The sequence below is a fragment of the Nannobrachium achirus genome, assembly GCF_963921795.1.
Source record: "Nannobrachium achirus genome assembly, chromosome: 9".
In the NCBI taxonomy this organism is placed as follows: Eukaryota; Metazoa; Chordata; class Actinopteri; order Myctophiformes; family Myctophidae; genus Nannobrachium; species Nannobrachium achirus.
Window position 1 is genome coordinate 65,206,639 of NC_137818.1, and position 26,983 is coordinate 65,233,621.

General features: G+C 43.1%; 1 protein-coding gene across 1 annotated transcript in view; it reads left to right on the plus strand.

Annotated features, from left to right (window-relative positions):
* The window catches only part of LOC308291861 (vitamin D3 receptor A), a 110,091-nt gene that overhangs the window by 45,384 nt on the left and 37,724 nt on the right, over positions 1 to 26,983 (plus strand). The window contains exons 2-3 of the mRNA XM_080733993.1: positions 2,017 to 2,158; positions 6,422 to 6,552. Coding sequence (XP_080590119.1) covers positions 2,019 to 2,158; positions 6,422 to 6,552 — 271 coding nt within the window. The 5' untranslated portion in view covers positions 2,017 to 2,018. The remainder of the gene's footprint in view (positions 1 to 2,016; positions 2,159 to 6,421; positions 6,553 to 26,983) is intronic.

Genomic DNA, 26,983 nt, shown 5'->3' on the forward strand with positions numbered 1-26,983 from the left:
CCCCGAGTCAAAATAGTTTGAAAACCCCTGCTCTAGTCTGTTGATAGGCTACATAAAACACTGCCGGTCTAAGGTCCTAAGAATCATCGAGGATGCCTCCCCCAACAATAGACTTGTTCCACCCCTTCCGTTCACAGAGGCCAAAAAAAAACGCCAGATCCAGAAACAGCTTCTTTCCCTCAGTTATCATTCTGTTGAACTCCTAACCCCCCCGTCGCCCCCATCCCATCCCCCGGACAAATGAACTCCTACATACACTGACTTTTAAAACAAATGTTTTTGTATTAGTACCCATGCTGCTACTTTTGCATTGGATTGATGCCATCAAGTAAATTCTGTTGTACACTTGTGTTCAATGACAAAAGAAAATCATTCCATCCATCCATATCCATCCATCCAGGGACGTGCAGAGAATGTTAGAGAGGCAGGGGCTGAAATTTCTAAAAGGGCCTTTTGGTGAAAATATCGAAAATAGCAGACCTTCAAGCTCACAACGCGTCTTGCTGCGACGTGAGCTTGGAGGTCGGCTATTTTCAGTACTTGATACCACACTAAACTAGGCGTAAAAAAGGCAATACTGGAGATGTGGCGTACAACATGGATTTCTACACAGAGAGGGCAATTCTTTCAACCTAAGATGCTGCTTTCAAGTTCAGGAGAGTTTGGACGAGGCAATTCTCTTGAATGCTGCCTTCAGGTATGGCATGGAAAGAGGGCAATTGCATTTCTTTCACCATAGTAAAAACTGCATTCATGGTCTGGAGGTAAAAGGGCAGGGGCTCAAGCCCCCTTTGATGTCTATGTGTGCACGTGCCTGAATCCATCCATCCATCCATCAATATGTTTTTTACCACATCAACAACAACAACCTAGAGTTCCTACGTGAAAATAGTCATTAAATATCCATCGTCACCATTCTCTTCTCTTTCCTGTGCTTCTTTCGTTGGTTTCCCCCCCCTCGTTCTCTTCTTTACCTTACTTTTTCCTCTTTCTCTCTCTCTGTGGTTTCCTGCTGCAGGTGTCATGTCTTCCTGTCCTATCTCTCCTTGTTTGACCTTTCATTAGTCCACCGTGTTGAGTTTATACATCGTCCAAATGAATTAGTCCTCGCCGTGTCCCATGGTGTGTGTTACTATCCTGCTGTTTATTTCATAGGGCCTGCCAGATGGTGTGTTGGTGTGTGTGTGCGCGCGCGCGCGTGTGTGTCTTGTGCGTGCGTGCACGCTCATGCGTGCCTTTGGCAAATAGCCCCTTATTCAGTCATTATTTCTGTCAGTCGCTCACAGATGTTTATAACGCTTTTCCAAAGCATTGTCACAGTAGTGTGTGGGTGTCCACATGTTGGCATTTGTATGAGTGCACCTGTGTGTGTGTGCGCGTGTGTGAGTTTGTCTAGCTATACTTATGGGGACTAAACGCATGTTCACACAGTCACCTGCAGGGGACCTCTGACAGTGTGGGGACAAAATAGTAGGTCCCCAGAACGGTTAGGGTTAGGGTTAGGGGTTAGGTTTAGGGATAGAGGTTAGGGTAAGGCCACAGGACCATAAAAATGAATGGAAGTCTATGTAATGCCCCCACAAGTGATGTAAATATATTGTGTGTGTGTGTGTGTGTGTGTGTGTGTGTGTGTGTGTGTGTGTGTGTGTGTGTGTGTGTGTGTGTGTGTGTGTGTGTGTGTGTGTGTGTGTGTGTGTGTGTGTGTGTGTGTGTGTGTGTTGCGCGCGCATGCTTGTGCGCGTGCGTGAGTCGCTTGCTTAATCACGGGGGCCTGTGGCAACGCGGAGCGTTCCTGTCGGTGCCTTTCGCTAAATATGCTAATATCCCGATTCCTGACACCTGCGTGTATAAAGCGAGAAACGTCAATGCCATGAGCTCACATGCACACTCACTCGCCCACACTCCCTCGCACACAGAGCCGCGAGATACACGCTGAAGCTAACGCTGAAGAAGTTCATGGAGGCATAGCTCGAGTCCATTACTAAAGGAAACGCTGTGTGTCTTGTGTCGTTGCAGTGATGGAGGCCATGACAGTGACCACCTCCATGGTGGACGAGTTCGACCGCAACGCTCCGCGGATCTGCGGCGTCTGCGGAGACAAAGCCACCGGGTTTCACTTCAACGCCATGACCTGTGAAGGCTGCAAGGGCTTCTTCAGGTAGGTTGTGTGTGTGTGTGTGTGTGTGTGTGTGTGTGTGTGTGTGTGTGTGTGTGTGTGTGTGTGTGTGTGTGTGTGTGTGTGTGTGTGTGTGTGTGTGTGTGTGTGTGTGTGTGTGTGTGTGTGTGTGTGTGTTAGAGCCCGGCCGATATATTGGTCAAACCAATATATCGGTCATTTTTGGACTCTGATGTCGGTATCGGACATCGGTCATTATCTCTTCGATGTATCGGTCATTTTTTTTAAGTAATATTAATGCCACTCTGACCCAAAACTTAGATTATATTGTTGTTGTAAGTATCCGTTGGGTTTCATTTTATTTTATACTGTTTGGCCTAGCTCAGACCTACTCTGGATTGGATACTTTTTAGTACCACGTTTAGTACCACTTTCACACCACTCTACCCAGGTCCTTGTAGTGGAAAACCTGGCACAAGTTGGTGGTGTGGAGTGGTGTGGTGTTGGGCCATGTCAGTGGAAAAGGGGCTTTAGAATACCGCTGGTACTCAAACCTTTTCATTTCCAGAACCACCAATGAGTGTGTCCCCCATGTGTACACTCTCAGATTTAGACAGTGGGGCCCTCTCTCTTTGAGAGCCTCTACAATAATGCACGTGTGCAATAATGTACAGTATGTATGATCGCATTTCTGTCTATCAAAAATTATAATGATGCTTTGTTTTATTTTAAACAAGGGTTCATATTTTAGATTGTAATTAGAGAAAAGTAAAGATGACTGTTAAAATGTTTTCATTTACTGCTTTCTATTGTTTTAGCCATTTTAGTATAGGGGGCATGCGTACAACTGGCTAAATATGTTTTTTTAGACACAATAAGCTGGCAATTTCTTTGTTACTTTTACACCAGCCCCCATAAGTCACATCTGCCCATGAAAGACTGCGGTGCATCTTGGGAATGGGCTTATTGTGTCTAAAAATACATAATTAGCCATTTGCATGCATGCCCCCAATCTGGGGGCATGTAAATCAAAATCGTTAAAATTACTAAAACGATAGAAAGAAGTAAATGAAAACATTTTAACACTCATCTTTTCTTTTCTCTAATGGCTATCTAAAATATTAACCCTTGTTGTACAAAGTTGTCCTTTACAAGGGAATGGTTAAGGATTCGTAATTGTTGAAATACTAACTAAAGGCCCCCAAACCCTACTTGTGATGCAGTGTTGTTTTTGACAGCAAATTTTGACTCAGTTTTAGTCATAGTCTTTTGAATAAAATGTCTTTTAGTTTTAGCCATAATTTAGTCACCTGAAAAGTATTAGTTTTAGTCGAATTTTAGTTGACTAAATATTATAAGATTTTAGCCGACTAAATCTACAGTTGATTTAGTCAACTGAAATGTATTTTGGCAGGCCTTGATGGCATCGTAATGACTGATTTTACACTTGGTTGTGTGCTGAAAATAGCAGATCTACAAGCTCACAACGCGTCACAGCGCGACGCGTTGTGAGCTTGTAGATCTGCTATTTTCAGCACGCAACACCTGAGAGCAACTAAACATAAAATGACTCTCTTCTCCACTAGTCCCTCCCTAACGTTTTAGACTAGTTTTTATTTTGTTGACGAAATTGTCAACATATATTAGTCTTAGTTTTAGTCATCACAGCTTAGCTTTTATTTAGTTTACGTCAGTGAAAAACAACGCAGTCGACAAACACTTTCCGTCATAGTTTTAGTCGACGAAATCGACCCTGCTTGTGATGTGCCCCGTAGCACTGCAGAGGCTGCGAGGAGGAGGATGTTCCATTTTTCATTTTCAGCAGAAAAAAGCGCTCTAGGCAGCTCTTTTTTTCTTCATGACACGAGGGACAGCGTGAACACACACCCTGCCCTCTGTTTCCTTGTGTATGTTGTGGGTATGCATGCACGCCCGTGTACATTATGTTCTAAGTGTCTCCATTATTCTGTCAGTGTGTCGGGCATGACCCCGTCAGCCCATGACACCAACTGTAGTCTCCTTTCTCCACCCCACGTCAGATCTGTGTGAGCCCCCCGATTAAGGATGCAAGAGTTTAATGATTTCTGCAGACACTCGTTTATTTCCACTGAGATGTTATTATTATAATAATATATATCGTCGTTGTCGGATGGAAACCTTGTATGTCCAAAACCGTTCGTTTCGTATTTATCATGTGCTAAAATGTGCTAAACTAGTGAAAACATCTACATCTACTTGTAGATCTACTGTTTTCACTAGTTTTGTGCGACGGTCTTGTATGATGAAGCAGAGCTTTGCTTTACCAAAAAAACGTACACATTTGAAACTTGGAGATACGAGGTTTCTGCCCGACAGTGACAATATATTACCACCTACTAAATAATAAGCATCACTTCTGGACAAAACAGCTGATGTTTGTTGAAGGTCAGAAACTATAGATTAACATTCAAATAGATTTTTTTCATAATCAGCCCTATCTTATAGGCCTAGGTAATATAAAAATATATTTTACAAGTGAATATAACAGATCTACAAAGTGACACGTTGTGAGCTTGTAGAACTGCATTGTTTTGCTGTTGTATATAAACAAAACATAATCAATAGAAAATCAATGAGATTAACAGTTGCACCCTAGTGTGTTGTTTGTGTGTGTGAACAGAATGAGGGCATGAATAAAGGAATAGATGTCTGGTTGATCAGATGCATTGAGGCTGACACTGATCCATAACAACCAACCTCATCCTGTTGAAGCTACAATCCAGGACTGATCTTAAAACACTGTCGGGAGAGAGAGAGAAAACATACAGGATGGATTTTTGGCTTTAAAGGAGGCCTGTCACCTAAACGGTTACTGTCACTTTAAGAATCATCTTAAAAAACAAGTTAATATTTTTATGATGTCATTGTGGGGATTCACAATTATAAGCCAATCAAATGAATTGTCTGTATAGCCTGACTGTATGACTACTTACTGTACTGGTCAGCTGTTGTTGGGGGGTGAGGGGCAGATTACTCTGTGACATGAGCTTCAGACTGTGTAATCTGCCCCTCAACCCCTTTAGGTGACAGTACCCCTTTAAGTATCTCATATATCATTGAATGACAGACAGATAAAACACAGTACTATGCAGTAGATATTGTCAGGAAAAAAAGAAAAACTAAATAACAGTGCAAATATATATATATATATATATATATATATATATATATATATATATATATATATATATATATATATATATATATATATATATATACAGTAGATATATACAAAGAAGGGTCAGGGGGAGGGTAAGGCTGGGCTAGGTTTGTCACTTAAGAAATGTGCAGATAATCTACCCTCTATACACTTAAAGTTTATGTTGGTCTGTTTACTGTTGAGTGAGAAAACAACATTGCACATTAAAGGTGTTACTGGCCTTACAGCGTGGAAATGTTTAGTTTTTTATAGATTTTTTTACACAATTATAATGTTCTCGTTTTGATCATTAGACCCAATCACTGAATATCGGTAGGCCTACGTCTCCAGCTTCAGGATATGTATGATACTGATTTACCACGAGACTGTGGCATTTTATGAGTTCAGTAGTTTACAATCTAGGCATTTAGCAGACGTTCTCAATTCAGAGCGACTGTGGTTCTCAAAACTTTTATTTTGACCATCATAACAAAACATCATAACATAACTATGGCCATACTCTACCCTGATTGGTCGAGGACTGGCTGGCCACCTCTGAAAACCGAATCTAGCTATGCTCGTAACACGGGCCATGGTGGAAGTCCTTATATGGTCAGCAAACATTCTAGTGAGGAGAATGAATGGAAAATGTACCAATTATATTTTTATTTGAATGAAATACAATCACTGAATATACCTTTAAGGTAATCATCTGGGGACCCCCCAAAATAATTTGGGGACCCCCCTGGGGGTCCCAACCCACAGGTGGAGAACCACTGCCCTAAACCATGGGTTTTCAAAGTGGGTGACGAGGCACCCTGGGGTGCCGTGACAGCAGTCCAGGGGTGCCGCAAGATCATTTGATAATAATTATGTTTACGATGCCATCAAGGCCTGCCAAAAAGTTAAGTACATTTTATAGATGATAAATACAAAACTAACGGTTTTGGACATACAAGGTTTCTACCCGACAACGACGATATGTTATAACTATAAGGTGCTGGGAGTGAAACTTATAATGTAGGGGTGCCTCGGATTAAAAGAAATATTCATGGGGTGCCTTGAGACCAAAAAGTTTGGGAACCCCTGCCCTAAACCCCAGTGTGTGGTTGTTGTTGCTTTTCCAGGCGCAGTATGAAGCGTCAGGCTACGTTCACGTGTCCCTTCAACGGAAGCTGCACCATCACCAAGGACAACCGCAGACACTGCCAGGCCTGCCGGCTCAAACGCTGCATAGACATCGGAATGATGAAAGAATGTGAGTTCACCAGCTGTCACTCACTGTCACACTTAAGGATGCAGTCACGATCATGACATTTTACATGACGATTAATTGTCACTCAAATAACTGCGATTAACGATTTATTTGTGTTTTTGTCGTTGACAATTTCATTTCTGTTTGGCTTTTAGGCTTTGGAGTTGCACATGGTAGATATGACCCATAACCTAAATATACAAAGAAATTACTGACATATTTGACAACTTTATACTTAAAAAAGAACATTGATAGTGGAAATAGCGATATACAAGCTCACAACGCGCCGCGTTGCGCTGCGTTGCGTTGACATATTTGAAAAAAATATACATGAACATTTTTCAACAAGGAAACGATTATGACGATTATGAAAAAAAAAACATGATTATCAGGTATTATGATTATACTAGGAGTTCATTAACACCCAAGGGGCCAAACTCGTTCAGTAACGAGATACGGCCACTGGAGGTCGCTGTGCCAAAAGGAGTTGTCTCGTTCAGGAACGAGACAAAGGGTTAACTGTGCAGCGTGCTGCTGCGCGCAAGTTGTGTTGTCTGTGAAAGACCCTGGTCCATACGTCATAACGTGGCTCGCAGAGAGACAAAATGGATGGTTGATTTCTATTCTATGCTGAAACATAAAACATAACATTCTATGCTGAAACATTAAACATAACATTCTAGGCTGAAACATAAAAAGGGCTTTATCTATGAATAAGGTGCAAAGAACGCCAGGGAAGCAGAGATCTGCCTGTTTTCACGGCGACACTTTACCGCGATGGTCGGCCCCGGTTTGGATTTTAGTTTCGCGAGCGTTTGTAAACAAATGGATTATCCTCCTCAATCGTCAGTGGACACTCACGTGCACACGCACAAAGCTTACGAGGCTCTTCAAAATTAAAGCGTAAGTGAACGACGGCAGCAGCAACAGCTAGAAATGTTAGAAACCTTGGCTTCCCATGTGTTAAGTATGCCTGGTTGTCAAGGTGGGTGGTGACCCAGCTGAAGTTAGCCACACCCACAGTGTTGGGTGAATGGTAAAAGGGGAGGGGATGATTATATGATGTCATTTAATCACTGTTTTTGGATCGGCACTTTTGACCCACAAGGTGTCAGCCTCCAGGAAGAAACACCAAATACAAAGGGGATACACAATTGCTCATACCAACCACACCAGGGGGTCTAATGTAGTACTGTCAACCTCCTAGACACATGAAAACCAGAAAAAGTACAACACTATGGCACCGCCTCTTTAACTTAACGTTGTGCAGGGACAATCTAGCGTTGATATTTAGAGGTGCTGTGCAGACAACATTCAGCCACCAGGTGTCTCACTCCGCGTCACCACGCGTCTGTTGCATAAGGTTCCTTATTTGCCTGAGACACGTCTATATGGCAGCATACTAGACGCAGTTTGCTACTTTGTAAAATGCGGCGGCTGCTTCCAACTGCAATCACAATCATAATATCGTCGTTGTCGGGTGGAAACCTTGTATGTCCAAGACCGTTCGTTTTGTATTCATTAGCGGTGCGCGGGTTGGCTTTTGAGCTCATCCGAATCCATCCGCGCAAATTAATTATCCGCCCATTATCCAACCGCATTGATTATATTATCCAATGTATATATCCGCATACATCCTCATCCGCAACTTTCATATGTCAAATTATTATTATTTTATGGTATTCCAAGAAATGCATGCATTAATTTAGCCTACAGAATGTCTGTTCGTCTTTTTTGTGCTGCACTACGCTGATCAGACAGACAGACAGACAGACAGACACACAGACAGACAGACAGACAGACAGACAGGCACACCCACACACTCACACTCACACACAGAGAGAGAGGCAGACAGAGAGAGAGAGAGAGAGAGTAAGAGCGACAGAGAGAGAAACAAACACACACAGAGCTTGGAAGTTTAACTTGGTTACCTATATTATACAATATGCGCGAGGGATCTATGAAAGAGATTCAACTTTTTGGCGCAGTGCTATCATAGAGGTAAGGTAATGAACGCGACGTGGCATGCCGTGATGCCGTTGCCTTTCAGTGGTCGCAGCGGTTTTCGTTTCATTGTGGACTGGAGCACTGGACATTGCCTCGTCATGAAAAATTTACAAATTACACAAAATAACACAAGCTCACACAGACACAAGCATTCAGAGATTTAGCTTATTACATTAGGCCTATGTCATAGCCTAATTTATTTCCTGCATTATTTAATCCGCGGTTATCCAAAATTAATTAATAATTATGTATGTTTGATGGACCGCGGCTAAAACCGCCATCCGCGCATCACTAGTATTCATCATTTTAAAAATGAACTAAATTAGTGAAAATAGCCGATCTACAACGCCGATCGGCTGTTTTCACTACTTTTGTGCAACAGTCTTGTATGATGAAGCAGGGCTTTACTTGGTGAACAAAAGTACACATTTGAAACTTGGAGATACGAGGTTTCTGCCCGACAGTGACGTTATACATGTATTACAGTAACTTTCATTTTGTCATGAAATTCAATGGGGTTTGAATGGGGCTGTGACCTTGTCCATCATACTGTACGTCATAGATGGGTCATAAACACCTGATGTCATGGATGACTGACGTCACAGGCTGGCCCACAGGACGTCTGAGATCCACTTTACAGCCACACCGTTACTCTGTGGATCCTGAGCTCTCATTGAAAACCGTGGAAACTGTATGGGAACATCTCAATCATTTGATTGATTGAAGAATTTATTAGCAGTTTGCAATTGAAAAAAATACAGTTTCATGACGGCACACAGTCAACTAAAAGGAGATCCTAGAAAGCCTTACGGTTTATTTACACAGGAACCACACTTTATGTATCTCATATAACATTGAAAGACAGACGGATAGAACATAGTACTTACTATATAGGATAACATCAATTTCAAAAACAGAAAAATCACACACCCTAGGTGGGGTTGGCAAAAGGGCCTTTCTGTGTGGAGTTTGCATGTTCTCCCCGTGTCTCCTAGGGTAGATACCCTCACAAAAACATGCAGTAATCCTGGTCTCTATAAAGCCTCCCCCTGGCCAGCCGGGGCGCCTGATGGAGGGGAAAGAATATGGAATAACGTGTTCCTTCCACGCGCTACGTCCAACCGGGGAAGCTCCCCCTGTCAGGTGATAAGAAGCGGCCTGCTCACTCCTCATGCATAGAAGGAAGCATGAGCTCAGTTCGGGGCCCTCCCCAGGTTGGCAGAGGGAGTGTAGAGCCCAGGATCACAGCTTAGGCAATTGGCACCGGGTGAAAAAATGGGTTACAAAAATCGTGGGATAAAAATTTAGAATAAAAAAAAACAGAAAAATCATAACATCAAGCACAAAAGCAGAAAAAGGGGGGACATGGGGGCTTATGCTGCATTCACACTGCAGATATATAGTTGAACGTTTTGCTTGCTTGGTCAATGTAATCTCAATGGAAACCAGCTTTAAAGCTTTCAAAGCTTTGTTCTGTGTGTGTCCTGTATCTTTAAAGCTGGTTTCCATTGAGATAACATTGACCAAGCAAGCAAAACGTTCAACTATATATCTGTAGTGTGAATGAGGCATTAGTCTCTTTACAAGTCACGAGTAGCAGACGCCTGAATAGCCAAAAAAGAAGCCAACCGCAATCATTTCAGCTGCACAAGGCATGAACGGCAACGGACGCGCACACACACACACACACACACACACACACACACACACACACACACACACACACACACACACACACACACACACACACACACACACACACACACACACACACACACACACACACACACACACACACACACACACACACACACACACACAGGGGGAGTGGGACTGAGTTACTAGGGCCCAAGGTGGAGGGGACTTCATTATTTTATACTTTAGCTATTGAAAAAAGCAGATATATAAGCTCACAGCGTGGCACCGAGTGCTACAGGGATTTTAGATCAAAGGTTTAACTAACGATAGCTACACACCATGAAACGCACAGTGTCTTATTAATGATGTAGGTTCTTTCAGATGTAGCTACGAGGAGAAAGCAAAGCCCTAATGAATGTTCTCCATGACATCTAGCGCCTAACCTGACTCCACTAGATGCACTGGTATTGAGTTCACACTTTAAGTTCACAATACAGCCTCCATTAGGGCCGTCACAATTATTACATAACCATCTAATCACGATTATTTGACATAATCGCGATTATTTGACATAAATAGTGGAAATAGCAGATCTACAAGCCGATCTACAAGCTCACAACGATGCGACTCGTTGTGAGCTTGTAGATCGGCTATTTCCACTATCAATGCTCAAAACATATTTTTGGACACTGCTCCTACAGATTTTGCCCTAAGATCACACAAAGCGGCACACAGTATCTCTAAAGTCATGTCATCAACACATTCCATCCTGATTGGCTACCTTCGCCTTCTAAAGTTTGTGTATGCGACCTGACGGTCGCTTATCTCCCGAATTAGGGAGTCTTACTGGTATATAATAACTATGGTGTTTCTTTGGTGAGAGAGAAAAAGGAGAGAAGCCCGTGCCTGTATGATTTATTCAAAACAAGTTGTCTATCGTAACATTCTTATCAATATTACCTTTAACACAGAACCAACCTCGGCACGTTACACTGTGAGGTAAAATCAAGGTCACATCTGGTATAAACTTCCCTATTAAATAAAGCTTCAATTACTCTGCTGAAGCCAACTACGCAATGTAGAGTTGATGTTCTCAGGCCGAACCGGATCAGGTTGGGATTCTTTCATAATTCCATCTGGCTCCCATCAGACTGTGGCTCTGCAGTGGACGTTGCATTTTGTTTGGCTTTTTAATCACAAAGCTCTGCCTTCTAGTAATGTCACACACACACACACACACACACACACACACACACACACACACACACACACACACACACGCATACACACACACACATTAGTGTGAACACTGTATGTATGTACACAGGTGTTTACATTATCTATCAGGCACGTGCACACATAGACATCAAAGGGGGCTTGAGCCTCTGCCCTTTTATCCTTCAGTAAAAAGTACCCTCTCCAGACCATGAATGCATTTTTTTCTATAGTGAAAGAAACACAAATTGCCTTGTCCAAACTGTCAGTATTCATTTGATTATGCTTTAGTTTAGTGTGGTATCAAGTATCGAAAATAGCCTGCGACGCGTTTTGAGCTTGGAGGTCTGCTATTTTCAATATTTCCACTATAGGGAATTAACGACTTATGATTTTTGCAAGTCGACTCGAGTTGAGTCGACTTTATCGTTTGATGACGTCATCACACCACACACGTCCCCCCAATTATCCCCAGATGATTAACTTTTCTCACTCAACTGTAAACAAACCAACATAAAGTTTAAGTGCTTAGAGGCTATCTTCACATTTCTAAAGTGCCAATTTAAGGACTTTTTAATACCTCTAAAATGACAAATTTAACATTGTCCAAATTGTCAAATATATAGAGGCAGAAATTGTGAAAATAGACGATCTACATGCTCACAACGCCTCGCGGTGAGCATGTAGATCTGCTATTTTCACAATACAAAGGTTTTTTTTTCGACTTTCGACCTTCTCTGGTGGGAGTCGACTTCTGTAATGAAGTCGACTGAGTCGACTTGTCGACTTTTTCGTTAATGCCCTAATTTCCACCAAAAGGCCCTTTTAGAAACGTCAGCCCCTGCCTCTCTAACATTCTCTGCACTTCCCTTTTATCTATCTTATGCTAATACATACACACTGTCACACAACGTCGCCACTCACCATGCAACCAGAACCAGCTCACAACACGTCACATCATGACACGTTGTGAGCAGTACTGTGGATCTGCTTCTGTAGTTTCGACCAGGGGTGTCGCACCAAATTCTTGGCCCTGGGTACAAGGATTCACTCACATTTTGTGCTTTAACTATTGAGTGCCGCGCTTTTTGAATATTTCAAATCCTTTTAAGGTTTTTTGAAAAACCTATGTTTCTATGTCAGTGGTGCTCAAACCTTTTCACATGAAGGACCCCCAAAATGATGTATTTGGCTACAGTCCCCCATCTCAAAATATTTAGTTCCAGGGACCCCCCCCCCCCCCCCCCCCCCCCAGAAGAAAAATTTGAGTTACAAACGTTTGCTTAAAAAATACATATATTCAAAGATTTGCACACATTTTCACAAGTTTTCAAAAATAGCAGATCTACAAGCTCGCAGCGCAGCACTCGGTGCCGCGCTGTGAGCTTGTATATCTGCTTTTTTTTCAATATCTAAAGTATAAAATAACGAAGGCCACTCCACCTTGGGCCCTAGTAACTCAGTCCCACTTCCCCTCCCCCCCTTGTGACGCCCCTGGTTTGGACTCACGACACCATTGTACAATGCAGTGTAAATCAGGCTCATGTCAGACTGCATGGCCCAATGTTGACACAGATCAGTGTCAGGTAGCCTGGGTCTGCAACTAAATGGTTTCCCCGCTTGATTAGCATCTAATCTAATATTCATAGTTAGCGTGGAGGGAAAGCCAATTGTACGCGTGGCAGCCTGGGTGTAAACGGATCCCATTTGAAATGTGAGGTCAGTTAATCGAGGATGTGAATGTTAATGACAGGTCGTGCCATATGTTAGATATTCTGCAGAGAAAGAGAAATACCTCTTGAAATATTAGAACTATACTGTAAAGGCTTCATCAGAGTGTGAGGTGAAGAGCTATCACCTCAACTTTTAGGTGATAAGTTATAACCCCCCCCCCCCCCCCCCCCCCCCCCCCCCCCCGTTTCTTGGGCTAGATATGGCAGCCTGGAACGGTTGTTCAAGTGCAGCTAAACTTGGCATGTTAGTAAACATGCCACAATTACCAATAATGCATTGCACCTGTGCAGCTGACCTGCGGAACCTGGGAATATACCTTTCTGTCAAGATGGGGAAAATACAGTGTGGAGAATACAATTATAATACCTTGTTAAAGTGACTATTTTGTTAAATTTTGCATTTGTAGTTATTTTACTGTAATTTAACAACATAATAACCAGCACAGATAGACAAAGAGACATTCATGGATTTATATTTAAAAGCAACTTTTATTTTCCCCCCTGGACCCAGGGTATGGCAGCTGCATACCCCTGCCATATCCAATTGACGCCCCTGGATTTAACCAATGAAAAATATTATCCCTACATTGGAATACGGGTTCCTCTTCCAATTCCCTGAAAAGCAAGGTTTTGGACATACAAGGTTTCCTCCCAACAGCGGCTGTCATGCTCAAGGACTCAGGAATTCGCCCCCGTCTTGTCTGACGTGCCTCTCCTCTCCCTCTGTCCTTGGGTTCCTGTGTCTCTACAGCAGTGCTACTCAGAGACCAGGAAGGACACACCGCTAAATTCATATGTTTTCGGCCACAGATCCCTCTTTGAAAACACTTTGTGCCAGGGACCGCCATGAGAAAAGATGTACCGTATGCCATTTGAATGTTTCAAAAGTATTCAAAAGGTTTCACTAATGTTTTACTAAATCTTTCGAACATAGAAGATCTACAAGCATCTATCTCAAGTACAGTTGTGTAAAGTAACTAAGTACATTTACTTAAGTACTGTACTTAAGTACAGTTTTGAGGTATTTGTTCTTTACTTGTGTATTTCCAGTTTTCAGTACTTTTACTTCTACTCCACTACATCTCGGATCCAAATATTGTACTTTTTCCACATTGGTACGTATGTTATTAAACATACATTAATGCACTTTAGCCCTATTCTATACCTTGGCTATTGGAAAATAGCCGATCTACAAGCTCACAACGTGTTGTGATGAGACACGCTGTGAGCTTGTAGATCTGCTATTTTCAAACATTTTGTACTTTTACTTTTGGTACTTTAAGTACATTTTGATGCCAGTACTTTCGTACTTTTAATCAAGTACATTTTGAATTCTGGACATTTACTTGTAACGGAGTACATCTACATTGCAGTATTGCTACTTTTACTTAATTACAAAATGTGAGTACTTTTTCCACCACTGCTTAAGTGGTTAAACTGATTCTAATGCTATATTAACACATTTAGATGGGAACCCTATATGGAACTCGCTCGAGGACCCCACTTTGAGCTTTACTCACTGCTCTACTCTGACCCGTCTGAAATTAATTAAAACAAATAAAATAACATGGTACAATAACAATTGCACAATGTGCAATTATGCTGCGTTATTCTGTGAATGGTCAGCGTTGATAACGTGCCAATCTAAACACTTTTAGGCAGATGCAAAACAATTGTGAAATGATCAGCGGAGACTGTTGCTGTGTGCATGGGTCTCTGGCGTTTGGCAGCGCTACTCCGATCGAGGCCCTCTGCGGCGTGTGTGGAGAAGGGGTGGGACGATAAGAGATATTATCGTTTATGGTGATTAAAAACACTCACCTCATATTGTGGAGATTTAATTTATTGTGATATCAATTCACCTTGTATTTGCCGAGCTGCATATCCGGTATCATTTAAACCCTCTATTGGTAAAAGTTACTTATGTCGCAAGTTACTATGAAAACCGGCACATCTTGTCCACATATCTCTGTCACGCCTGACACTGTGGTTCTATGGGTTTGTCACTCTGACATCATGCTCTGATGTCACTGTGATGTCAGGGGAACCACTCTTAACAGAATGGGTTTGCCGCTCTGACATCACACTCTGGCTTGATGTCCCTTTTATGCCCATATATTTTATGCCCATAGTCAACAATCTGATGTCAGAACATGCCCATATATGGGCATTTCCAAATCACACTTGCAAATTAATTACGTCCTTGTTTTATATATATGGAGATCCCTGTCCCGATGTCATCAATATGTTATTAATATTAATATTTGGTAATACCCATATATGGGCATGTTCTGACATCATATTGTTGACTATCATGCAGGGGTCTCCATATATGGTCCGATATACATCAATATCGTAAATCGCAGTTTCTTTTGTCACAATCGTTGTTGCGACCGTAAGGTCGCAGTTTAGTTGCGACCGTCAGGGAGCAGTTTACTATGAAAACCTCCACCGGCCGTCCGTCCGTCGGTCGGTCACACGTCACACGTCACACCTTTGCCCTGCTCATATCTCCGCATCAGTATATAGGGCTTGTTTGTTTATTGTATGACATCACGCCACATCATCAGCTGTGGACTCTGTGATGTCATCGTATCGCATCAGTATATAGGGCTTGTTTGTTTATTGTATGACATCACGCCACATCATCAGCTGTGGACTCTGTGATGTCATCGTATCTCCATATATGGCCATCTCCGTATATGGAGATATAAGTCGTCCATGCCCAAGTATGGGCTGGTGAGGTCAGACTTTGTGTGATGCGTAGGTTATCTCCATATATGGAGATTCAACATTCCAGGCAATGCTCTCTTCCCTGGTGAGAATTGCCCCTTTATATAGGGCTTGTTTGTGTATTGTATGACATCACGCCACATCATCAGCTGTGGACTCTGTGATGTCATCGTATCTCCATATATGGCCATCTCCGTATATGGAGATATAAGTCGTCCATGCCCAAGTATGGGCTGGTGAGGTCAGACTTTGTGTGATGCGTAGGTTATCTCCATATATGGAGATTCAACATTCCAGGTGTAACTATGGCTACCCGTATGACGTGAGAGGTGGAGGTTGTGATATTTGTGGAGTGGTCGCTTATCTCCCGATTAGGGAGTCTTACTGGTATGAAAACCTCCACCGGCCGTCCGTCCGTCCGTCCGTCCGTCCGTCCGTCCGTCACACACGTCACACCTTTGCCCTGCTCAATGTATACGTGTAACGCCTGATACTGAGGTGATGTGTCACTGTGACATCACAGATACTGAGGTGATGTGTCACTGTGACATCACAGGTGAGATCGCAGTGATGTCAGATACTCAGAGCAGGGATCTCCATATTTAGGCATAAACAGGTGACATCACAGTGATGTCAGATACTCAGAGCAGGTATCTCCATATATGGGCATAAAATGGATTCTGTTAGGGATCTCCATACTGTATATGGGCATAAAAGGGATTAGTGATGTCAGATACTCAGAGCAGGGATCGCCATACAGTATATGGGCATAAAAGGGATTAGTGATGTCAGATACTCAGAGCAGGGATCTCCATATATGGGCATAAAAGGGATTCAGATGGAGATTCAACTTCAATGAGTAACAATGGCAAACTGTCAACTGCCCGTATGTCTTGATAATTGGTAAAACAAACTTTTGGCCTATTTGTGGCTTATCATCACATCCAACCATCTTAAGATACTCAGCTAGTGGGGAATGCTCTCTTCCCTGGTGAGAATTGCCCCTTTATATAGGGCTTGTTTGTGTATTGTATGACATCACGCCACATCATCAGCTGTGGACTCTGTGATGTCATCGTATCTCCATATATGGCCATCTCCGTATATGGAGATATAAGTCGTCCATGCCCAGGTATGGGCTGGTGAGGTCAGACTTTGTGTGATGGGTAGGTTATCTCCATATATGGAGATTCAACATTCCAGGTGTAACTATGGCTGGCCGTATGACGTGAGAGGTGGAGGCTGTGATATTTGTGGAGATAAGCGACCAACGGTCGCTTATCTCCCGATTAGGGAGTCTTACTGGTGATATGACATTTTCATATCGTCCCATCCCTAGATCTGATTGATCACTATGGGGACCTTGCTTGTGTGCACGGTCTCTGGCGTTTGGCAGCGTTACTACGAGGCCCCTCTGCGGTGTGTGTGTGTGTGATGTGTGTGTGGAGCAGAAAGCGCGCGGCGCTGGGGGAGTCAGGTGGTCAGATCTGGAGCAAGGAGCTAGCAGAGACAAACGGAGCAGGGTGTTCTGAGGCGATAGAGACAAACGGAGCAGGGTGTTCTGAGGCGATAGAGACAAACGGAGCAGGGTGTTCTGAGGCGATAGAGACACACGGAGCAGGGTGTTCTGAGGCGATAGAGACAAACGGAGCAGGGTGTTCTGAGGCGATAGAGACAAACGGAGCAGGGTGTTCTGAGGCGATAGAGACAAACGGAGCAGGGTGTTCTGAGGCGATAGAGACACACGGAGCAGGGTGTTCTGAGGCGATAGAGACAAACGGAGCAGGGTGTTCTGAGGCGATAGAGACACACGGAGCAGGGTGTTCTGAGGCGATAGAGACACACGGAGCAGGGTGTTCTGAGGCGATAGAGACACACGGAGCAGGGTGTTCTGAGGCGATAGAGACAAACGGAGCAGGGTGTTCTGAGGCGATAGAGACAAACGGAGCAGGGTGTTCTGAGGCGATAGAGACACACGGAGCAGGGTGTTCTGAGGCAATAGAGACAAACGGAGCAGGGTGTTCTGAGGCGATAGAGACAAACGGAGCAGGGTGTTCTGAGGCGATAGAGACAAACGGAGCAGGGTGTTCTGAGGCGATAGAGACACACGGAGCAGGGTGTTCTGAGGCGATAGAGACAAACGGAGCAGGGTGTTCTGAGGCGATAGAGACAAACGGAGCAGGGTGTTCTGAGGCGACAGAGACAAACGGAGCAGGGTGTTCTGAGGCGATAGAGACAAACGGAGCAGGGTGTTCTGAGGCGATAGAGACACACGGAGCAGGGTGTTCTGAGGCGATAGAGACAAACGGAGCAGGGTGTTCTGAGGCGATAGAGACAAACGGAGCAGGGTGTTCTGAGGCGATAGAGACACAAATGAAAGCAAGGGAAGGAAGACTGGCGGCTCCAACAATGCCGCTCTTTCTCCTAAACAGTTACACAATGGCTTGGCCCACATTTCATTCACAAACAAGACGCTTTCTGTGTGTGTGTGTGTGTGTGTGTGTGTGTGTGTGTGTGTGTGTGTGTGTGTGTGTGTGCGTGTGCGCGTGCGCGTGCGTGTGGGTGGGTGTGTGTGTGTGGGTGCGTGCGTGCGCATGTGTGCCTGTGTAGGGCAGAGGTCACGTTGGCTACGGGGGCGTACAGAATCCCACTATGCGGTAGATAACAGGTTGCAATGGCTCTTGCTTTATTGATTGAGGAAAAAGAGTGCAGCGAGGGCGAGAGAGCATTGAGAACAGACTGCAGTCAGTGGCGTCAGTTCAGAAAAAGCTAAGGTATGGCAACATGACTGCTGTCTTGCACGCGCGCGAAACACCAGGCATGTTGCCATGCCTTAGCAACAGGCATGATACATTTATTTTAAGAAATACATTTGATTTCCCCCCCCCCGTTTCTACGGTTTCTTGGGCTGGATATGGCAGCCTTAACGAACACCGCTAGCTTTGTTTTGGGAGGGTGTTATGTCATTTGTAAAGTCTGTTATTGTCACTTGCTGTGTATTGTATGTTTGTTATATGTTGTTATTGTTACTTGTGTATTTGTATTCGCTCTGGTGGCAAAACATGTTTCCCCTCGGGGACTAATCAATAATAAACCCATACCATACCATACCAACGGTTGTTCAAGTGCAGCTAAACTTGGCGTGTTAGTATTCGTGCCACAATTAACAATAATGCATTGCACCTGTGCAAGCTGACCTGCGGAACCTGGGAATATACCATTTTGTCAAGATGGGGAGAACACAAGTGTGGAGAATATAATTATAATACCTTGTTAAAGTGACCATTTTGTTAAATCTTGCATTTGTAGTTATTTTACGGTAATTTAACAACATAATAACCAGCGCAGATAGACAAAGAGACATTCATGGATTTATATTTAAAAGTAACTTTTATTTTCCTCCCTGGACCCAGGGTATGGCAGCTGCATACCCCTGCCATACCCAACTGACGCCCCTGTGAGAGAGAGAGAGAGAGAGAGAGAGAGAGAGAGAGAGAGAGAGAGAGAGAGAGAACACCATTCAGTGGTTTGACACAGCCCATAATGCCTAGCAACAGTGGTCTCCATAGCAGTTTCCGGTTTAAAGGCATTAAGAATGCATTGCAAGGTGTCACACCTCGCAGGGCTTCTCTCCTGGATTGAAACGTGTTAGCTGAGACGCCCCTGAGTGATTCTCCTCCTAAGCCTCTTGGGAGATATCGCAGAGAAAAAACCTGCGTGAAAAACCAATTAGAAACGGTCTGTGATTTCATTAGTATAATATTATATACTGTTTTGCCATATTACACTCAGTTTAAGAAACACGGGATAGCAGGACTGCACACTGCTGCCTAAAAAAAAAATCACCTGCACTTATACTTTTCAGATGTTTTAAATCTGCCGTCCCCAATTTGGACTTGTCAATGTAGGTGAACATAAGAAAGAGAGGTTTTCAAATGTGTTTAGAAATGTTTGACTACCGCCCAAGTGGTTGAATGAAATAAAGTTCAATTTAGGTGTAATTTACATGTAGACTTGTGTGCTCGCTCAATGTATAATTAAAGTCCTTGCCATTCGGGGAATCCACATGTAAACAAGATGTTGTTTTTCTCACGTCACAAAGCCTAAACCCTAATTTATACCTTGACAATAACAAATGACCGCCGGCGCGACCAGTTTGGTCTGAAGCTGATCGCGATGGTTGGAATTCAGTTTCGATCTGCATGAAGTGAGGCGAGCGCCGCAACCCATGCCTCGCATGTTTGGTGGTCGGGTTTTCCATCCCGCTGCACATTTAACCGCTTTCAACCTGATGTCCCTATTTTAAGCAAGTCGTGGACAAAAATGTCCTAAAAAATGCAAACGATTAAAAAGAAAAATAGCCCATTTAGAAGCACACAATGCAACGCAATGTGATCAGAGATCTCAAGGGGCCTGCAAATGAAGGCTTGGCCCTAACTGGGCTGGCCCGAGGCCTGGCCCAGACCAACTAATTAGCATTAACAAAACAGTAAGACTCCCTAATCGGGAGATAAGCGACCGTCAGGTCGCATACACAAACTTTAGAAGGCAGTCATAGCCAATCAGGAGGGAACATGGGAAATGGGACAGATCCATGTTGATGACATGACTCTAGACATACTGTGTACCGCTTTGCCTGATTTTAGGGCAACATCTCACAAAAATGTGTTTTGCAAGAATTGGCCTCATGGTGGCACTAGTAGAGGGCCATGTGAGGAATGAGGGGTGGATGTTGTGGTTTGGCAGCCAAGGAGTGTGTGTGCAAAGTTTGGCAATTGGGTAGGGGCAACGGTGGCAGAGATATGAGTAAGGGAAAAGTGTGACGTGACTGACTGACTGACTGACAGCCGGTGGAGCGTTTCATAGCAACTTGCGACCTAACGGTCACAATACAAAAACGTCAGGGTGAGATCGGGTAGGATGTGGTTCGGGCAGAATCTGAGAACAATAAATGTGATGCGTTGTGAGCTTGTAGATGAGTTTTGGTTAACCCATTACGCCTGAACGCAAATCTGTGTCACTTTAGATTTGATTTATGCAAGTCTCGCAGCTTAAGCTTGTAGATCTGCTATTTTTCAATAATTAAAGCATTCAATAATTCTAGGCCTAAATGGGTTAACCCAGTAGAATTATTTAATGCTTTAACTATTGAGAAATAGCAGATCTACAAGCTCACTTTCGCGCTGTGAGCTTGTAGATCTGCTATATATATTTATTTATTTTTAAATTTTTCTTTTTGCAAGTCTTTGAATATATCTTTTAAAAAACATTTGTACCTCAAATATTTGCTTCTGGGTGGTCCCTGGAACAACATATTTTGAGATGGGGGTCTACATGCATCTAAATGCAAATTACCCCTAAATTGAACTTTATTTAATTCAGCCACTTGGGCGGTAGTCAAACATTTCTAAACACATTTGAAAACCTCTGTTTGTTATGTTCACCTACATTGACGAGTCCAAAATGGTGACGGCAGGTTTTAAAGTGATTAAACACCAACACACAATCGGCTGCACATTATTTGCCTAACATATACCGACGTTAGAAAAGTCAAATATGTACAAACCCATACATGGCTTCGGGCTCTAAACGGAACAGTTTTGTCCCTGATATGATGTAACAGAAGAGCTCCCCACGACATGGTTCATTGGAAAACATGTATATCACCACTGTCGGGCAGTAACCTCGTATCTCCAAGTTTCACATTTGTACGTTTTTTTGCAAAGTAAAGCCCTGCTTCATCACACAAGGCCGTCGCACAAAAGTAGAGAAAACAGCTGATCTACAAGCACACAACGCCTCGTGGTGCGAGGCGTTGTGTGCTTGTAGATCGGCTGTTTTCACTAGTCTAAATCATTTCTAGAATGATAAATGCAAAACGAAGAGTTTTGGACATACAAGGTGTCCACCCGACAACGACGATATCTTTTTATCTATAGGTTCATTGAAAACAACATATCTCTATGTGACACATCCACTCATGCCGAAGGAGCCTTCGTAAGTGTCCTCTAATAATCAATGGCAGCTTGTTATTGTGCCTGTGTGCGTGCGTGCGTGCGCGTGACAGGGAGCGTGAATCACTGAAGAGGTTCCCTCCATTTTCCCTGTCTTTATCCATTAGTTTGTTATGCTCTCAATAGCTCAATTCAGAATGCTTTATTGGCGTGATAAAAAGAATATACCGGTATACATACATTTTACATTCTCAAAGCAATGTATGTGCTGTGTGTTAGAGCTCTGGACACACTGGAAAGCCAATCTGTCAGGAAATAAGTAACCACACCTGTCCTCTACTCTGTCATCTCTCTGTCTCTCTCTCTCTCTCTCTCTCTCTCTCTCTCTCTCTCTCTCTCTCTCTCTCTCTTCAATTCAATTCAATTCAATTCAATTCAAATAAGCTTTATAGGCATGACAACAGTGTTGATTTTGTCGACTAAAACTATGACGAAAAATATTTGTCGACTGCGTTTTTTTCACTGGCGAAAACTAAATAAAAACTAAATAAAAACTAAGCTGTGATGACTAAAACTAAGATATATTGACAATTTCGTCAACAAAATAAAAACTAGACTAAAACGTTAGGGAGGGACTAGTGGAGAAGAGAGTCATTTTATGTTTGGTTGCTCTCAGGTGTTGCATGTTGACAATAGCAGATCTACAAGCTCACAAAGTGAGCTTGTAGATCGGCTATTTTCAGCACGCAACCATGTGTAAAATCAGTCATTACGATGCCATCAAGGCCTGCCAAAATACATTTTAGTTGACTAAATCAACTGTAGATTTAGTCGCCTAAAATCCTATGATATTTAGTCGACTAAAATTAGACTAAAACTAATACTTTTCAGGTGACTAAATTATGACTAAAACTAAATTACATTTTATTCAAAAGACTGACTAAAACTAAATCAAAATTTGTTGTCAAAAACAACACTGCATGACAAGCATTCTTAAGCTGGTTGCACACTGCTGCGTTTTTCGTTGCGAAATGCGTTTTTCAGGGCAAGGAGAGAGAGAGAGATAGAGAGAGCAAGGGACCGAGTGGTGCGCGAAACGGGCGGCAGTGTGCAAACATGACTGACATAACGTGAGGTTGATTTTTTTATTCACGCACTCTGAAATTCACTCGGATATTCGGCCCGAAAAACGCAGCAATGTGCAACCACCTTAACATTGTCAAAGCATTACATACAGTATGATACAAAATAATAATCTCTCTCTCTCTCTCTCTCTCTCTCTCTCTCTCTCTCTCTCTCTATCTCTCTCCCTCCAGTCTCCATAGTGCTTTATTATTCCGTCTATTTGGAGTCTGTCTCTTTCTTTTTGGTGTTTTTTTCCACTTTGTTTGTCGCTTTGGTTCATTCACTTCGATTTCTGGTTCCAGTCTCTTGTGTGGTGTTTCTCTTGGTAAACAAGGCTGTTTTTCTTTGACCGGTTACCTCGCCGCCGTGGGGAGGCCGGGCGGCCGTGTGTCTTTGATCCTCGGGCCCATAAAGAAAGAGAGAGGCCCTGTTGTTTTTGTGGTTGGTGCCTTGATGATGCCTTTCGGCGCTGCCAGGGCTTCTAGCGAGGCGACTTCAGGCCAACAGTCTCAGAATAGGCACTTTGACGGACGCTGCCAACACCCTGACCAGACTGTGCCGAGCTCACAGTTTGTGCTCTAGCCCGTTTAGACCTGGGATTCTTTTATGCTTTAGCTCAGGGGTCTTCAATGTTTTCAGCCCAAAGACCCCTTAGTTGAGAGAGAGATGAATCAGGGACCCCCACAACCTGTTAATAGATTCCATATAGTTTCATTGTTTTGACAGCACAATCATCAGTGTATTTTGGATTCATGTCAATTTGTTTTTTTCAGATATTTAACTACTTGAACCGTCAATACTTAATAAACTTGACCTTTCACTCTGTACTTAGTCTGCTCTTTTTCCCCTCTACACCAAACCTATTTGCCAAACGCGAGGTGTTGTGAGCTTGTAGATCTACTATTTTTGCCTACAGTTCTCAGAACACTAGGGTTCAAGTTGTTAATATAAAAAGTATTGAACATTTTGGAGGACCCCCTGTAGTAACTCTGAGGACCCACTAGGGGTACTGGACCCCCTGTTGAAGACCCCTGCTTTAGCTATTGAAAAATACCAGATCTACGGTGCCCCGCTGCAAGCTTGTAGATCTGCTATTTATGAAAAAAAATCGTGAAAATGTGTGCACATCTTTGAATATATAATTTTTGAAAGCAAACCTTTGTAACTCAAATCTTTGCTACTTGGTGGGTCCCTGGAACAACATATTTTCAGATGGGGGTCCGTGGCCAAATACATGTTATTTTGGGGGTCCTTGACATGAAAAGGTTTTAGAACCACTGACTTAGAAGCAGGATTTAGAAGACTTTTATAGAATCGGGTCAAAAACATTTTCAGCACAAAGTTTTCAGGATCTTTCAAAAATAGCAGCTCTACAAGCTCGCAGCGCGGCACTCGGTGCCGCGCTGCGAGCTTGTATATCTGCTATTTTTCACCATTTAAAGCATAAAAAATAATGGTTTAAGTACGTTCTCGGTCTGTGTGGGTTAGGCTGGATGTTCTTACCACAAGGAGTGGCGCTCTCTCTCTCTCTCTCTCTCTCTCTGCTCTCTGGCTCGGTCCTCTCCTGGACCGCGGCCGAAGCCTAATTAATGACCAGCGGCCTGAAAGAGATGAAAGCCAATCAAGACCTCCGGCTTTGCCAGCCAATCGGGTTGATTAAATTGTCTCTTGAGTCGCCTGTGTGGCCTGGCTGCTGTTTGACGTCTTGTTTTCTTCTTCTTTTTTGTGTGATTTTTCCTTTGTTTTGTTTCTTTTTGACCCGTTTTTTGGACCTGAGGCGGATTCTAAAAACGCCTTCTAAATCTGAAAAAGAAGTTTTAAAGCTATACCATGTAACTTTTTTAATAAAACAAATCTTAAAATTGTCCTAACTATTAAATCGCTAAAGTTTTAGAACACCCACTCTGTTAATTTCAGCCCCAAAAGCCTTTTCTTTATATGTGTTCTACTGAGCCTGTGTGGCCGTGACCGGGACTGTTTTTCCCGGCAAAATGACGTCATCTGCAGCGTTATCTGTATACATTGTGTATACGTTGTCCAATCACATCGCGGATCATACACACATGATACACTACCGGCCAATCACAGCGTGTCTGGCCGTCTCTTCAGGAAGTAGCCACCCTCAGCTACAGTGTTTACGATGGTGAATGATTCTTGCCTCTTACTCCCCAAATCCTGTCCAGAAAATTACGTTCTACCCCTCTACGGATTCATACCGGTCGCGGTGGTTTGCGGCGGTGGTTTGCGGCCCCGCTCCGGTGGTCCGCGGCGACACCGGGCGAAAAACGGCTGAAAAAAGCAATACCGCTACTGACCACTAGTTTAGCAACTTACACAGTATAGCTTTAATTAAAACAGTACACTTAACCCTAATCGTGCCTATCCCGAACAAGTTCGGCTTTATTTCAATCCAATACAATATTTTATTTGCTATTTGACTTACCCTGAGCTGCTTGGACCAACGTGGGTGGTCCTGGCTCGTCCATCGCTTACCAACGAGAGACGCTAGATGGTCCGATGATTTATTCCATTGAAAATGGTTTAAAATAAAGTTTAGAGCCCCCCAAAAAAAACTCAATCTATACTGTCGGCGGCGCGACGTATTCCAGGGTGCCTATCCCGGACTAGTCCGGGATATTTAATAAAATGAATTAATTAATCGGAGGCCTCAACGAAGCCCCGGTCTAAATTTCCATCCATGGCCCGGGCCCCACTCGGCCATCCACGGGCCGTAATCGCGCAACGCGGCCGCATCGGGCCGCCCACTCCAATAATAAGTCACATCTTTAGAGAGGGTTTTCTCTGATTTCTGATTTGTGACCAACCAGAACGTTTTCTTTGCGACTGAAATAGCTTTAGATCGGGCTTCTAGAAAATAAAACAGTGAATGGCTAAGTGTTAGCTATCTTCCTCCTCTAGTCCCCCATAGCAGCGGCTGCAGTGAAAACACAAGGCAGTACTGTCTTCTTCTACGGTAGCTAGAGCGAAGGCCTATACAGATATTTCTGGCACTCTAGCGGCCACTTGTGGCCCGGGGCACTGTATGAGTTAAAGGGATATTTCACTTGAAAAAAAATAACTTTTGGTAATTTTATCGTCTAATCACATCCTGAACAGTTTTTAATTTGCTTGGTTCAATATTTAGATATTTGATGTAAATGTTACCAGGCCCTCCAGGCCCAGGGCCTCTCCCCACACACACCCATTGTAACTTCAAACTCCATTTTAACCATGATAAATTCATTAAAAACACCCATTATTTTTCTAGTGACTCATATTACCCTCCTAATACGTGAGCAGGTTGTGTTTTTTTCGATAACATTTTTCATTTATTTTTAACAATAATTTTTTGTATTCCATTTTTTTCATTTCCCCAAATAATTATTAAACATAAATGAAAAAAGTTATAAAAAAAACACGGCCTGCTCATGTATTAGGAGGGTAGTATGAATCACCAGAAAAAAATAATGGGTGTTTTTAATCAATCTATCATGGTTAAAATTACAATGGGTGTGTATGTGGAGAAAAGCCCATAAGGTGTTGAAAGTGGAATATCCCTTTAACTATGTTTATGCTTTGTTTTAACGCGCTAGGTGTCTAAGCTTCACGTTTTTAGTGCTGCCTTTCTTGGCAATCATCCTGGTCAAATAAAGGATAATTCCTTTTCTTTCTCTCTTTATTTTCTAAGTAAAAATAAATGAAACAAAATAAACACGTATGCATCATCTCCCAGACATCCATGTCATTCATTTATCTGAGACGACGCGTGCCTCTCACAAGAGGGCTAGTTTTATGTTGGGAATGTTTGGAACGCTTCCCGGTGGAGACAGCTACACACACACACACACAGGGGCGTCACAAGGGGTAGGAAAGTGGGACTGAGTTACTGGGGCCCAAGGTGGAGGGGCCCTAATAACTTTATCTATTGAAAAATAGCAGATATACAAGCTCACAGCGCGGCACCGAGTGCCGCGCTGCGAGCTTGTAGATCTGCTATTTTTGAAAAGTTGTGAAAATGTGTGAAAATCT